Source organism: Chelonoidis abingdonii, chromosome 11 (genome assembly GCF_003597395.2).
Source record: "Chelonoidis abingdonii isolate Lonesome George chromosome 11, CheloAbing_2.0, whole genome shotgun sequence".
Lineage (NCBI taxonomy): Eukaryota > Metazoa > Chordata > Testudines > Testudinidae > Chelonoidis > Chelonoidis abingdonii.
Window position 1 is genome coordinate 16,380,543 of NC_133779.1, and position 14,696 is coordinate 16,395,238.

The 14,696-nt window shown below is 57.6% G+C and overlaps 1 protein-coding gene across 2 annotated transcripts; it reads left to right on the forward strand.

Moving 5' to 3' along the window:
* The first annotated feature begins 3,916 nt into the window (after positions 1 to 3,916).
* SYT5 (synaptotagmin 5) lies at positions 3,917 to 12,692 on the forward strand. Of its 2 annotated transcripts, none has more exons than XM_032806439.2 (8): positions 3,917 to 4,070; positions 4,283 to 4,461; positions 5,791 to 5,910; positions 6,343 to 6,510; positions 7,144 to 7,311; positions 7,634 to 7,751; positions 8,178 to 8,311; positions 8,774 to 12,692. In XM_032806439.2, exons 1-8 carry the CDS (start codon positions 3,920 to 3,922, stop codon positions 8,981 to 8,983), a joined length of 1,248 nt encoding a protein of 415 aa, XP_032662330.1. In that variant the 5' UTR covers positions 3,917 to 3,919; the 3' UTR covers positions 8,984 to 12,692. The 2 variants fall into 2 exon arrangements, with proteins under 2 accessions (XP_032662330.1, XP_032662331.1); XM_032806440.2 differs by having other exon boundaries at positions 7,637 to 7,751.
* The last annotated feature ends 2,004 nt before the right edge of the window (positions 12,693 to 14,696 follow it).

The following is a 14,696-nucleotide window of genomic DNA, read 5'->3' on the forward strand; positions in this document are numbered from 1 at the left end:
CGTTGCTGAAGCTGTGAGTTAGTGCCCCTCGGAGGTTGTGCCATAACAGGGGCCCCATCCCACTTTGGATGGGGCTCAAGTCCAGCAAACTCATTTCATGGCAGTGGGAAGTGGCAGCAGGGGAGAGAGGTTGGTTGACTCAGAGAACTCACCTCCCAGAGCCAGGGAGAGAATCCAGGAGTCCTGGTTCCCAGCCCCGCCCCTCCAGCTCTAACCACTAGATACCACTCCCCTCCCAGAGCTGGGGAGAGAACCCAGGAGTCGTGATACACTGTGTCACTCCCCCGACACGTCATTAAAGCGATGTGGTTCCCCCAACCCCACAGCATGGACGTCGGACTGACGGGTGGGGACGTGTGTTCGGGCCTGTGTGACAGGATGGGCTTTGTCTGTTGGCCTCTGGGGGCCCCCCCGAGCCAGCCAGTCCCTGCCCTGGGGCTGGGTGGGAGCCGGCGCCCCCTAGAGGGGACAGGCCCCGGGCCCCATTCCCCGGCCCCCTGAGCCAGCCAGTCCCCGCCCTGGGGCCGGATGGGAGCCAGCGCTCCCTAGAGAGGAAAGGCCCCGGGGCCCCATTCCTCCTTCCATGGTGATGTTTTCCGGTGGTTGCTCTGTTTGACGAAGGCCTGGGCTGACGGGCACTGGCGGAGGGGGTGGGGGGAGCTGTCACCCAGCTCAGCACAAGCGGGCGTCGGGGCCCGGGGCAGCAAGATTGCACGAGAGAGAGAGCGAGCGAGAGAGAGAGAGGCCAGCGGCGCTGGGTGAGCAATCACAGGGGTGGAGGGGCCCACAGCTCCAATCTGGGGCAGGGGCCGGATACCGCGCTAGATGAGCCCGTGGATTTGAGCCGGGGCTGGGGGGAGGGTCTCTTGTGTTACCCTGGCTCTGTGCACATCCAGCATAGGAAGCAGGCACCTGGGTTTGTGCTTAAAGCACTCGAATGGCAGCCAGGACGTCTGGGTCTTTTCCCCGGGTTCTTTTCCCCATGCCGGCCCCCCCCCCAGCTGGAGCCAGGCCCTGCCCACCCAGGGGAGCTCACAGCCTGAATCAAGGGGGGCTCGTGCTTTCAATTCCATGGGGAAACTGAGGCCCAGGGTGGGACCAGACCCACAGAGAAGGCGTCTGGAACTGAACCCAGGAGTCCTGCTGGTGAGGCAGAGGTGGTGGGCCCCTGCCCGGGCCAGGGGGAGGTGAAGGCTCCAGCCCATGATGCCTGCCCCATGATGTGCAGCGCCGCTCGCTCCCCACCCGGCACTGGGTCAATCCTGCTGCTGGTGTGTGTGTGTCGGGGGGGATTAATCCACTCGACTCCATCTGTGAGCTGTGGGGGGGATTAGTGAGCAGGGCCAGCCCCAGGCACTTTAACGGGCGCTAATGGGATCAGAGCCCAGGAGGAGGGGGCAGGAGAGAGAGAAACTCCCCATCAGCCAGGCCCCTCACGAGCCAGCTCTCTACATGTCGCCGGGCCCCACCCTGTCTCATCGGCAGCCAGAGCTAACCACCCCACTACCCGTCCCCGGCGTCTGTCCAGCCAGCCAGCCCCATACGCCAGCCAGCCAGCCAGCTGTGTGCAGGCCTGAAGCAGGGCTTGTGCGGCCTGACACATGTCTCCACCACCAACAGAAGGTGGCCCAATAAAAGATGTTCCCTCCCCCACCTCGTCTTTCAGCCATCCCCATTCACACCCTCTTTCCATCCATTCACACCCTCCAGTCATCCCCATCTACACCCTCCCTCCCTCTAGCCATCCAACCAAACCCTCCAGCCATCCCCATTCACACCTTGCCTCTCTCCCCATTCACACACACCCTTCCTCCATCCCCATTCACACCCTCCCCTCCCCATTCACACCCTCCGTCCAGCCATCCCCATTCACACCTTGCCTCTCTCCCCATTCACACACACCCTTCCTCCATCCCCATTCACACCCTCCCCTCCCCATTCACACCCTCCGTCCAGCCATCCCCATTCACACCTTGCCTCTCTCCCCATTCACACACACCCTTCCTCCATCCCCATTCACACCCTCCCCTCCCCATTCACACCCTCCGTCCAGCCATCCCCATTCACACCTTGCCTCTCTCCCCATTCACACACACCCTTCCTCCATCCCCATTCACACCCTCCCCTCCCCATTCACACCCTCCGTCCAGCCATCCCCATTCACTCCTTGCCTCTCTCCCCATTCACACACACCCTTCCTCCATCCCCATTCACACCCTCCCCTCCCCATTCACACCCTTCCTCCATCCCCATAATCCCCATTCACACCCTCCCTCTAGCTAACCAAACCCTCTAGCCATCTCCATTCACACCCTCCCTCCCTCTCCATCCCCATTCCCATCCCCATTGAGACCCTCCATCCATCCAACCAAACCCTCCATCCACACCCTCCCTCCACCCCCATCCACACCCTCTAGCCATCCATTCATTTCCCCGTTCACACTCTCCCCCCAGCCCCATCCACACCCTCACTCTCCTGATTTCCCTGCCCTCGCCTGGCCACACCCAGCGTGGGCGGGGCAGACTATGGCCCCACCTCTCCCACCAAGGGATACAACCTCCCCCCTGCTCTGCCAGAGGGGTAACCATGACAACCAGCCTCGCTTCCATCACCTGGGCTGGTGGGTGGGTGGAGGATAGGCTGGAGGGGACGACACCTCCCCGTGACACTGAGCTCAGTGCTGCCCCCTGCTGGGCGGGACCAGAGCGCTTTCGGCGTTGTGGCATAGACCCTGCAGGGCAAATGGCTAATGGGGATTCTCCTCCGGCAACGCCAGAAATCCCCCATCTATGAGCTCCTCCTTGCACCTGGACAGTCAGCACTACTCCTATTGTTTACAGCCCATTATGGAGTCAGGCACTAACAGTGCCTGGTATGGCAGGAAAGGGGGGGGTCTAGTGGTTAGAGCAGGGGGTGCTGGGAGCCAGGACTTCTGGGTTCTCCCCCTGGCTTGGGGAGGGAAATGGGGTCCAGCGGTTAGAGTGGGGAGGTGATCCAGGACTCCTGGGTTCTCTCCCCAGCTCTGGGAGGGGAGCAGGGTCCAGTGGTTAGAGCAGTGATGGCCTGGGAACCAGGACTCCTGGGTTTGATTCCTCACCCCATGGAGTGCGGGGCACAGAGGCAGTTTGCCAGCAGGGAGCAATGCAAGCTCCATGTCTGTGTTTGTGGCTCAGCCGTTGTCCTCCCGGGCTGGCCCCGGCCCAATGCACAGGAGATGGAGGAGTCCGTCAGGGAGAGCTGTGGAGAGCCAGGACTCAGTTTGATGAATTTCCCAGTTTGATTGTCCTTCTGCTGGGGGGAAGGGATTCCCAGGCCTAGGTTCACGCATTTAGGGCAAATCCTTTAAAGCATATCAAGCTAATTTGACCTATTTCCTGGATTCCCGACCTCATCCGTGCGGTTGATGCTGGTGGCCACTTACAAGCACCTTGCCAGGGCTAAACAATACACGCGTATAAGATCAGTACCTATCCTGAGCTAAACTGACCTACTGGTGATCCAGGCTTCTGGTCAGTCTGCGTCCCACAGACCACCCCTCACTGAGGGTACCCCCTTACCAAGGAGCGCTAGGTTCTGCCCTGCCACAGCTCTGCTCTCGGATTTGGTGGCAGTAGTGGGATCCTGCAGTGCCTACCTCAGAAGCCAGGGGGAAACTGCTTGGGAGGGGGATGGTAGCTCCTCCTGCACAAAGCCCCTGCAGGGACGGGTTGGTGGAGACCCCCCCACAGCAACGGGGCTGGTAGTTAACACCCCGGCGAGATGTGTGGAGCATTTGGGACAATTCACATCTCTCTGAGCAATAGGTTCAGGCTCTCGCCAGACTCAGGCGGGGGCAGCGGGCACACTTGGGGCGGTCCCTTTGCCCCTGTGATGATTGGCCGACCCAGAGCTGTGCCCTCCCCTCCCCCAGGTGCAAAGATGAACGCAGCTCGGCGATCAGCCATGCTGGCCTCGGAGGTGACCGCGCCTCCCACTGAACCGGCCTTGAACGCCACCGAGACGCCCAGTAAGGAGAACGTCTTCTCTGACATGAAGGACAAGTTCATGAACAAGCTCAGCAAGCTGCCAAGTGAGTGCTCGGGGGGATCCTCACCCCATAGCCCCAGTGCCCCGCCCCAGAGGCAGTCGCATCTCAGCACTGGATCAGAGGTCCCTGTAGAAGCACCCCCCCACCCCAGAGGGGCTGCGTCCCAGCGCAGGGCGAGGGATCCTCCTGTAACCAGCCCCCCGTGCCCCACCCCAGAGGGGCCGCATCTCACTCCCGCTCTGTCCCCGCTGCAGTCCCGCCCTGGGCCGTGGCCACCATCCTGATCCTGGCGGCTCTGTTGCTGCTCGGCTGCTGCGCCTGCGCCTGCAGGAAACGCGGGAAGGGGAAGAAGGGGAAGAAGGGGAAGGAGAAAGCGAAGGCTCAGATCAACCTGAAGGAGGTGAAGGAGCTGGGCCAGAGCTACATCGACAAGGTGAGGCCCCCACTAGGGGGTGCTGGCTCCCACCCGGCTCTGGGGCAGGGCCTGGCTGGCTCAGGGGGGCAAGGAATGGGACAGGGGCCTGTCCCCTCTAGGGGGCGCTGGCTCCCACCTGGCCCCGGGGCAGGGACTGGCTGGCTCAGGGGGGTGGGGAATGGGGCAGGGGCCTGTCCTATCTAGGGGGGCGCAGCTCCCACCCGTCCCAGGGTGCAGGGACTTGGTTTGGCTCGGGGGGGCTGGAATGGGCACGGGGCCTGTCCCTCTAGTGATGCGGCCTCCACCTGGCCCCAGGGGGGGTACTGGCTGGATTCAGGAGCCGGGGTCGGAAATGGCCGGCAAGGGTGCCTTTCCCTTCTAGGGGCGACAGCCCATCTAGGCATCCCAGGGTGGAGGCTGGGTGACGGGAACTCCAGTGTCCTGAACATCAGCTGCTAGTTGAGCTGTCTATCTACCCTAAAGGAGCCTCTCAGGATGCCTCGAGCCCGTCTCATCCCCTTGAGGGCAAGCATGCCTTCTGACCTTCGTGGGCTGCCTGTATATGCCTCGCCGAGGGGGTGGCAGTCTGTGTGGGATGGGTGGAGTGCCAGAGTGCAGCTATTGTGGGTCGGGTGTATACGTGATGTGTGTCTGTCTCTCCCTGAGCGCCCCTGCTAGAGGGGCCGGGCCCTTGCACTCTGGTGTGTGGTTGTCCCTGGCGCCCCATGCTGGAGGGCCGGCCTGCACTGTGTTTCGGTAGGGTGTGGTGTGGTCCCTGGCACCCACTGCTGGAGGGGCCGGGCCCTGCACTGTGTGTGTGTGTGTGTGTGTGTGTCCCTGGCACCCCCTGCTGGAGGGGCCGGGCCCTGCACTGTGTGTGTGTGTGTGTGTGTGTCCCTGGCACCCCCTGCTGGAGGGGTCTGGCCCTGCGCTGTGTGTGTGTCCCTGGCGCCCCCTGCTGGAGGGGTCTGGCCCTGCGCTATGTGTGTGTCCCTGGCGCCCCCTGCTGGAGGGGATGGGCCCTGTGCTGTGTGTGTGTCCCTGGTGCCCCCTGCTGGAGGGGCCGGGCCCTGCGCTGTGTGTGTGTCCCTGGTGCCCCCTGCTGGAGGGGCCGGGCGCTGTGCTGTGTGTGTGTGTGTCCGTGTGTCCCCCTGGCGCCCCCTGCTGGCAGAGACAGGCCCTGCGCTGTGTGTGTATCCCTGGTGCCCCCTGCTGGAGGGGCCTGGCCCTGGGATGTGTGTGTGTCCCTGGCGCCCCCTGCTGGAGGGGCCTGGCCCTGCATGTGTAACTGAGGTGGTGGCTGTACACAGGGTGTTTCTCTCTCCCCCCCTTCGCCCCCCCCCCCAGGTGCAGCCCGATATTGAGGACCTGGACCCGGCGCTGCTGCCCGAGCCTAAGGACGAGAAGCACCAGGAGAAGCTGGGCAAGCTGCAGTACTCACTGGACTACGACTTCCAAAACGGGCAGGTGGGTGCTCCCGTGTGGCCTGCCGAGGGACCCAGGTGTCCGGGCTCACATCCCTCCCAATTCTAACCTAGTAAAAAAACCCTCCTTGCCCAGAGCTGGGAATGGAACACAGGACTCCTGCTTCCCAGCCCCCACCCCAGTTTAACCACTAGACCCCACTCTTCTCCCTGAGCTGAGGAGGGAACCTAAGAATCCTAGCTCCCAGCCCCTCCCTGCTCTAACCACCAGACCCCGCTCCCCTCCCAGAGCCAGGGATGCAACCCAGGAGTCCTGGCCCCTAGCCCCTCCCTGCTCTAACCACTAGACCCCACTGCCCTCCCAGAGCTAGGGAGAGAACCCAGGAGTCCTGCGCCGCCCGGCTGGGGCACTGCTGTGGGGGAAGCTCACAGCATAGCCGACACTCTGGGGCTTTTCCCTTTCACCCTGTCCCAGCTGGTGGTAGACATCATCCAGGCAGCCGACCTGCCGGCGCTGGACATCGGGGGCACATCCGACCCCTACGTCAAAGTCTTCCTGCTCCCTGAGAAGAAGAAAAAACATGAGACCAAAGTGCATTGGAAAACCCTGAACCCCACGTTCAACGAGACCTTCACCTTCAAGGTAATTCCCCTCATTCCTGACCTGCAGCCCCCTCTGTGCCCCCCAGCTCTGCCAGTGCCTCTTACTCCCAACCTGCAGCCCCCTCTGTGTCCCCCAGCTCTGCCAGTGCCCCTCACTCCCAACCCGCAGCCCCCTCTGTGCCCCCCAGCTTTGCCAGTGCCCCTCACTCCTGACCTGCAGCCCCCTCTGTGCCCTCCAGCTCTGCCAGTGCCCCTCATTCCCGACCCGCAGCCCCCTCTATGCCCCCCAGCTCTGCTGGTGCCTCTCACTCCCAACCTGCAGCCCCCTCTGTGCCCCCCAGCTCTGCCAGTGTCCCTCACTCCCAACCTGCAGCCCCCTCTGTGCCCCCCAGCTTTGCCGGTGCCCCTCACTCCCGACCCACAGCCCCTTCTGTGCCCCCCAGCTCTGCCAGTTCCCCTCACTCCCAACCCGCAGCCCTCTCCGTGCCCCCCAGCATTGCTGGTGCCCCTCACTCCTGACCCGCAGCCCCCTCTGTGCCCCCCAGCTCTGCCGGTGCCCCTCACTCCCGACCCGCAGCCCCCTCTGTGCCCCCAGCTCTGCTGGTGCCCCTCACTCCCGACCTGCAGCCCTGCTGGGGGAGGGGTGCTGCTGAGCTCTCCCCCTGCCCCCCAGATCCCCTATGCGGAGCTGGGCGGGAGGACCCTGGTCATGGCCGTCTACGACTTCGACCGGTTCTCCAAGCACGATGCCATCGGGGAGTTGCGGGTGCCCATGAGCAGCCTGGACCTGGCCCAGCCCATCGAGGCCTGGCGGGACCTGCAGTCGGTGGAGCGGGAGGAGGTGAGGCCCCACCCATGGGCTCTGTCACCTGGCAAATCCAGGGGGGGCTCTAGGGGGTGGGATTCCCTTGGGACAGGGAGGCTCTGGGGGTTGGGATGCCTAGTGGGGAGGGGGGATCTAAGGGTTGGGATGCCTGGATGGGAGGGTGGTTCTAGGGCTTGGGATACCCTGGGGGGAGGGGGGCTGTGCAGGATGAGATGGGGGGGCAGCATTGGCTAATGCAGCAGAGGGGGTCCCTAGAGGTAGGATTCCTGGGGGGTGGGGAAGCTGCAGTCCAGCCCTCCTAGTCTGACTGTTCCCCCCGCCCCCCCATGCCTCACAGCAGGAGAAGTTGGGGGACATTTGCTTCTCTCTGCGCTACGTCCCCACGGCCGGGAAGCTCACGGTCATTGTTCTGGAAGCCAAGAACCTGAAGAAGATGGATGTGGGGGGGCTGTCAGGTGAGACAGCGCTGCGAGCTTCCTCCAGCAGTGCCCCATCTGGAGACCCCGGCACTGCGAGCTTCCTCCCAGCAGTGCCCCATCTGGGGACCCCAATGCTGTGAACTTTTCCCCAGCAGTGCCCCAGCTGGAGACCCCGGTGCTGCGAGCTTCCCTGCAGTAGTGCCCCAGACACGGCCCCGTCTCTGCCCGCAGTGAGTCAGGCTCATGCCTGGATGTCCAGGGGGTCGAGCTGTATAGACACCCTGGCCTCGGGGCGCAGCAAACTTACTGGGGTGCTTGAACCTGCGGGACCTAGGAATTGTGGGATAGCTACCTCGAGGGTCACCTGACTGGCCCAGCTCAGGGGCAGGACAAAGGGTTGTTCATCAGGCCCAGGTGGAGTCTGGGGTCTCTGTTCTGAACTGTCTCCCCTTCACCCACCAGATCCCTATGTGAAAATCCACCTGATGCAGGGGGGAAAGCGGCTGAAGAAGAAGAAAACAACCATTAAGAAAAACACTCTGAACCCCTATTATAACGAGTCCTTCAGCTTCGAGGTTCCCTTTGAGCAGATCCAGGTGAGTCCACCCCACCCTGTCCTGGGGCCAGATGGGAGCTGGCACCTCCTAGAGGGGAAAGGCCCCGTGCCCCATTCCCTGCCCCCTTGAGACAGCCTGTTCCTGCTCTGGGGCCAGATGGGAGCTGGCGCCTCTTAGAGGGGAAAGGCCCTGTGCCCCATTCCCTGCCCCCTTGAGACAGCTTGTCCCCGCTCTGGGGCCGGATGGGAGCCGGCCCCTCCTAGATGGGAGCCAGCACCCCCTTCTCTCACCTGCTTGAGCTGGATATTACTGCTGTGGGGGAAGATCACAGCACTGTGGGGGATCCCCAGCTGGGGGCACTGCTGCAGGGAAGCTCGCAGCATGGTGCAGGAAATCCCTGGCTAGTGGCACCGCTGCCGAGGAAGTTCACGGCCCTGACCGATCCCCAGCTGGGGCACCGTGGTAGGTGAGTTCACCGTGGCGCCTCTCCTCCCCCGGCAGAAAGTCCAGGTTGTTCTTACCGTCTTGGATTACGACAAGCTGGGGAAGAATGAAGCCATTGGGAAGGTCTTCGTGGGCTGCAATGCCACCGGCACGGAGCTGCGTCACTGGTCCGACATGCTGGCCAATCCTCGGCGCCCCATCGCCCAGTGGCACACCCTGCAGACGGAAGAGGAGGTGGACGTGGTTGTTGGCAAGAAGACCTCTTGATGCCCCATCTCCAGCCCTCATCCTGGCCTAGCCAGTGGGCAGCCGTCCCATCTCCCGTCCTGAGCGAGTGGGAACGTGTGGGTGAGGCACCTCTGGAGAATGCGTGTGGGGGGTTGCCTGTGAGCCTGTTTTCTCTTTCAGAGCTGTTTCTGTTGAAACATCTTCGAGCAAACCTTCTGTTTCTGATCCGCTGTGTGAACCATGAGGTTTGCGTTGTGTCGAGAAGGTGGTGAGATGTCTGCTATAGGGTTACTATAGGGTTACTATGGAGTTACTATGAGTTTACGATGAGGTTACTGCGGGGTTACAATAGGACTGCAGTAGGTTTACACATCGTGTTGTGCTCCCACATTTGAAAACTGGGTCTTGTGTGTAAACCTATTGTAAATCTGTTTACTAATAGCTTACAACAGGTTTACTTTAGGGCTACCATAGCTTTGCACAGGTGGACGTCATAGTATGGTGACACACTTGAAAGCAGGACCTCATGTAAATCTCTTGTAAATCTGTAGCAGAGGCATCCTAAAGATTTCCACCTTTGGATCTCGCAAGTCTCCTGTGCGAAACTATTGTAGCTGTGTTTACTATGGGTTTACAATATACTTATATATTTGGATGCTATAGCACAGTGCCACCTTTGAAAATTACGCTTAATGTGTAACCCTATTGGAGATTTGATTCCTGTATGTTTACTAATGGTTTACAGCAGATTCACTCGATGGTTACACTTAGCTTCACATGCCATATTTTAAAACTGGACTTCATGTGTAATCCTGTTGTAAATCTACTCATAATAGTTTGACGAAGGATTGGCTCCAGGTTCACTTACAGCTTTACGCAATGTGTTTATTATAGGCTTACAAGATCTTTACTATGGGTTTCACACAGGTATACTTTGGGTTTACTACAGGTTCATGACAAGTTTACTATAGATGTTGTGGGCTTATGATAGGTTTAATATAGGGTTAAAACAGGTTTACGGAAAGTGTACAACAGATTTACTATTACATTACGTTTTACTGAACATTATTTAGATTATGACTACATTTTATTGTAGGCTTACAATGGGTTTACAACCGGTTCACTGCAGACTTACAACAGGTTCACTATGGCTTTACTATTAATTGGCAAACATGTTTATTATAGGTTTACAGCAAGTTTGCTATTTGTTTACAAACATGGGTTTGCAACAAGTTCACTATGGGTTTCCAGCAGGTTTACTGTTGTTTTACAAACATGTTTACTGTAGACTTACAACAGGTTTGCTATATGTTTACTATAGGCTTACACGGACTTTACTGTGGGTTTAGAACAGATGTACCAGATGTTTACAACAAGTTTACTATTGGTTTACAAACATATTTTCTATAGTCTTACAACGGGTTTTCTATATGGCTACTACAGGCTAGCAGTGACTTTACTATGGGTTTACAACAGGTTCACTATAGACTTACATGTTTACGATAGCTTTGCAACAGATTCCTGGTGGGTTTACAACAGGTTTACGACAGGGTCACTATGGGTTCACAGCAGGTATACTATCGGTTTACAAACATGTTTATTATAGGCTTACAACAGGTTTACAACAAGTGTCCATGAGAGCCAACATTCAGATACACATGCCTTGCTCATATCGTCCCTCCTCTGGCTGCCTCATGGTGCACATTGGACAATCAGTCCTCGGGCATTTAAATCTACTGCAAGCTTTACACGTGAGACCCAGCCTCCAAATGCAGGCCCCCTTCCTACGCAAGCCCCAAAATAGGACCATTCCTTTAAGGCACCAGCATCGAAGAGCTCAGCTCCTGCTCTCCCAGTGCCCAGTAGGATTATTACCTGGCTTGGTATAAGCCGCCTCTGTTGATGTTTTGTTTTGGGTTGTTTTCTGCTCAGTTTGTGCCAATGAAATCCGGCCGATCCGATTCCCCACCTGGTTCCTGTTGTACCAAATCTTGCTGCTGTTCATTGATACTCGCACTTGTTAGCTAATTAATGTCCTTGGTCGGGGGGAGGGGACTTGGTATGACCACCTCTGACTTTGGGAAAGTTAGAGCAGGGCGGGCTGGGAGCCAGGACTCCTGGGTTCTGTTCCCGGCTCTGGGAGGGGAGTGGTATCTAGTGATTAGAGCAGGGGGGACCTGGAATCAGGACTCCTGGGTCCTATTCACCATCTGACCTCTGGCAAGCCACGTGCTCTTCATACACCCCTAAAATTGGGCTAACACCCCAGTCTGAAGCCCTCAGACGCAAGACTGCAAAGTATTAGCACAACGACCTCTTGGCTTTCGCTGCCCAGACATCTCCTGCTCAACCCCACAGCCACCTTTCTCCTCGTGCCCCATCTGGCTCCATTTCAGTTCATAGGGAGCTTGGCTCTATTTCGTTACTAACAGCTTCCTCCAGCCATTAGTCTCCAAAGCAGAATCTCTCATTCCCGCCCTGTCCAGGGATTTCTGTTCCCAGCAAAATGAGCCCAAGAAGAGGGACACCTCACCAGGCCGAGAACGGTCAAGTGTAGGGGGGCGGTGGCCGTTTTGTCTCTCATATTGACCAAGGTGGCCTGTTTGGTACTGTTCTCCGACTGTAGAATGAGCGCCCTTTGGGGACTAAGAAATGCCTTCCATCCCCCCTATTTAAATCTTATCCCCTCCGTCTCCTCTCTCTGGTCCCAAATTTTAGTGACGGGCATGATTGTAGGGGTGATTGTGGCGTAATTCCATTGGCCAAGCCCTTGTTAGCTGGATAACTGTCCATCACCTTCTCCCCACCCTCCACCCCCAGTCTCAACTTTTAGCCATAAGCAAAGTGAAGAGCAAGATGACCTCTGCTCGAGATGGCCTTTGTCAAGATGGACGGAGGCATTAAATTACTTCCACTGACCAGTCCTTATATCTCTCCATCTCTCTTTATCCCCCGGCCCCAACTTCTAGCAAAAACCAGAGAGATTATCAAGAGGGTGGCCGTTTGAGATGATGACCACCGTTCAAGATGGTGGCCACTCAAGATGAGGGTGGCCATTCAGGAGGGTGGCCATTTGAGATGATGACCACTATTCAAGATGGTGGCCACTCAAGATGGGGGTGGCCACTCAAGAGGGTGGCCATTTGAGATGATGACCACCATTCAAGATGGTGGCCACTCAAGATGGGGGTGGCCATTCAAGAGGGTGCCCATTTGAGATGATGACCACCATTCAAGATGGTGGCCACTCAAGATGGGGGTGGCCATTCAAGACGGTGGCCATGCCACGTGATGGTGAACTGTGAGGTAATACTAGTCTCCCCAATCTGCTTTCCACCCTAAGTCCCAACTTCTAGCAACAACCAGTGTGTAAATGCCTGGAGCAAGATGGCCTCTGCCAAGCGTTGAAGAGATGCTGTGTCCTAGCCCCCTCCGGGAACCCCTTGTTTGTGGTTCAAGACGACCGCCCCACCTCCGTAACAATGGGTGTGCCAAGAACTAGCTGGCCGCCACCGTGCCGTGATAGACGCGCTGTAGGATAATGGCAGTCAGGATCGTGTACAGGCCAAAGAGGAGCGTTTGTGACCTATGACGTGTGTGGATTCTAGCCCCGCCCTCCCGTTTTGAGGAACCTCCCAATCCCCGCCCCTTCGCGGTACTGTCCTTTATAAGCCGCACCCCTTTGGAACAGGTTTTCATATCGATGTCTTTGGCCGCGTGTCTGCTCAGAAATAAATCGAAGAGCTCTATCTTTCAAAGGCGTGTGCCTCATTTTCTCTGACAGGGAAATGGGGAGGTAAAAGTTAAGCTTCCCTTGATTGACGCCGGGGCAGGCGAGAGCGGACTCAGCTCTGTGTGACCAATCAGCTTTCTCCTTATCACGCTCCCAGTTGATAGCTCCACCGCTCACCGGAGACCCTACCCCAACCAACCAGCACGCAGCTCCCAACGTTCACAAGTAACCCACCAATAACAAGCTAGGCCTGGTTCTCACAAAAGACCCTATAATGACAAACCAGCCCAGAGCTCATGAGAGACCCTACAATAACAAAGCAGGATTTGAAGAGCTGCGTGCCAGGCAAGCCTGACACATCCTCTCCTGGTTGCGGCTGCATGACCAGGACGTTCACAGCTGCTGCCGGTAGCTATATTTTGTAATCCCAGCAAAGGGCAGGAGAGCAGGTGTTAGCCACTGGCCAGGCCCTGCCTGCTTAGGAACCTCAGCCTGGGGCCTGCTGATCCAGAGCAAATTATGGTATTAAATTCTCTGTCCCCCAGCAAATCCCTTGCCAATCCAAGAGCAACCAAGGGCTTTAGAGGAAGATGAAAATCTCCTTTCCTTCCCAGAGATGTAATTCACTGTGTGCCGTTAAGGGGCAGGGAGGGAGTGGGACAGAGGGAGGATGAGAGGGATGCAGGGAAAGAGGGGAGGAAGAAAAGAAACCCAGCGAAATGAACCGATCCAAAGAGGCGTGTGTATGGGGAGTTGATAGACCGACAGATCGGATGGATGAGTGGCTAGCGCAGGGGTTCGCAACATTTTCCTTACTGAGCGTCCCCCCCCCAACACTATAAACAATCCACGGTCCACTTGTGCCACAGCAACTGTTTCTGTGTCTCAAACCCACGACCTTACGGGGTAGGCAGCAGGGCAATTGCTCAGCCTTCGCTTCAGCCCGGGGGACCCCAGGCTTCAGTCCCATGCGGTGGGGCACTGGCTTCCGCCCTGGGCCCCAGCGAGCCTGACCCTGGCCCTGTGTGGCGGCCTCCCCAGGTGAGAATTGCTGGTTTAGACTCAGCGCATATGTAGATGGACTAGGTTAGACAGAGGTGGGTGTATAGGGCTGGATAGATAGATGGATAGATAGATAGATAGAGGGGGTGGATGGGGATAGATAGATAGAGGGGGTGGATGGGGATGGATAGATAGATAGATAGATGGATGGGGTGGATGGGGATGGATAGATAGATAGATAGATAGAGGGGGTGGATGGGGATGGATAGATAGATAGATAGATAGATGGGGTGGCTGGGGATAGATAGATAGATAGATAGATGGGTGGGCTGGGGATAGATAGATAGATAGTGATAGAGGGGGCGGATGGGATAGATAGATAGATAGATAGAGGGGTTGCTGGGATGGATAGATAGATACCTGGATAGATAGATAGATGGGGATTGGCTTGGCGATACGATAGTATAGATTAGTATAGGGGCGGTGCTGGAGATGGATAGATAGATAGATAGATAGATGGGGTGGCTGGGCGATAGATAGATAGATACGAGGGGTGCTGGGATACAGATATGATAGATAGATAGAGGGGGTGGCTGGCGATAGATAGATAGATAGAGGGGGGTTGCTTGGGATAGATGAGGATAGAGTAGATTTGAGATGGGATGGCTGGGGGATTAGATAGGATCCAGATAAGTATTAGAGGGGGTGGAATGGGATATAGATAGATAGCTAGAGGGCGGAGTCTGCTGGGATAGATGAGATAGATAGCATAGATAGCATTGAGGTGTGGCTGGCGATAGATACGATTAGATTAGAGGGGGTTGCTCTGTGGGTAGATAGATAGATAGATAGATGGGTGGCTGGAGCGATAATGATTAGATGCGGGGGTGGATGGGGATAGATAGGGGAGGGAGAGGGGAGAAAGTTGGGACCGAATCGGGAGGGGAAGGAGCGAGGGAGGGGGTGTGACGAGGAGGAGGGAGGCGGAGGAGAGGGGGGACAGATGCGGGGAGGAGG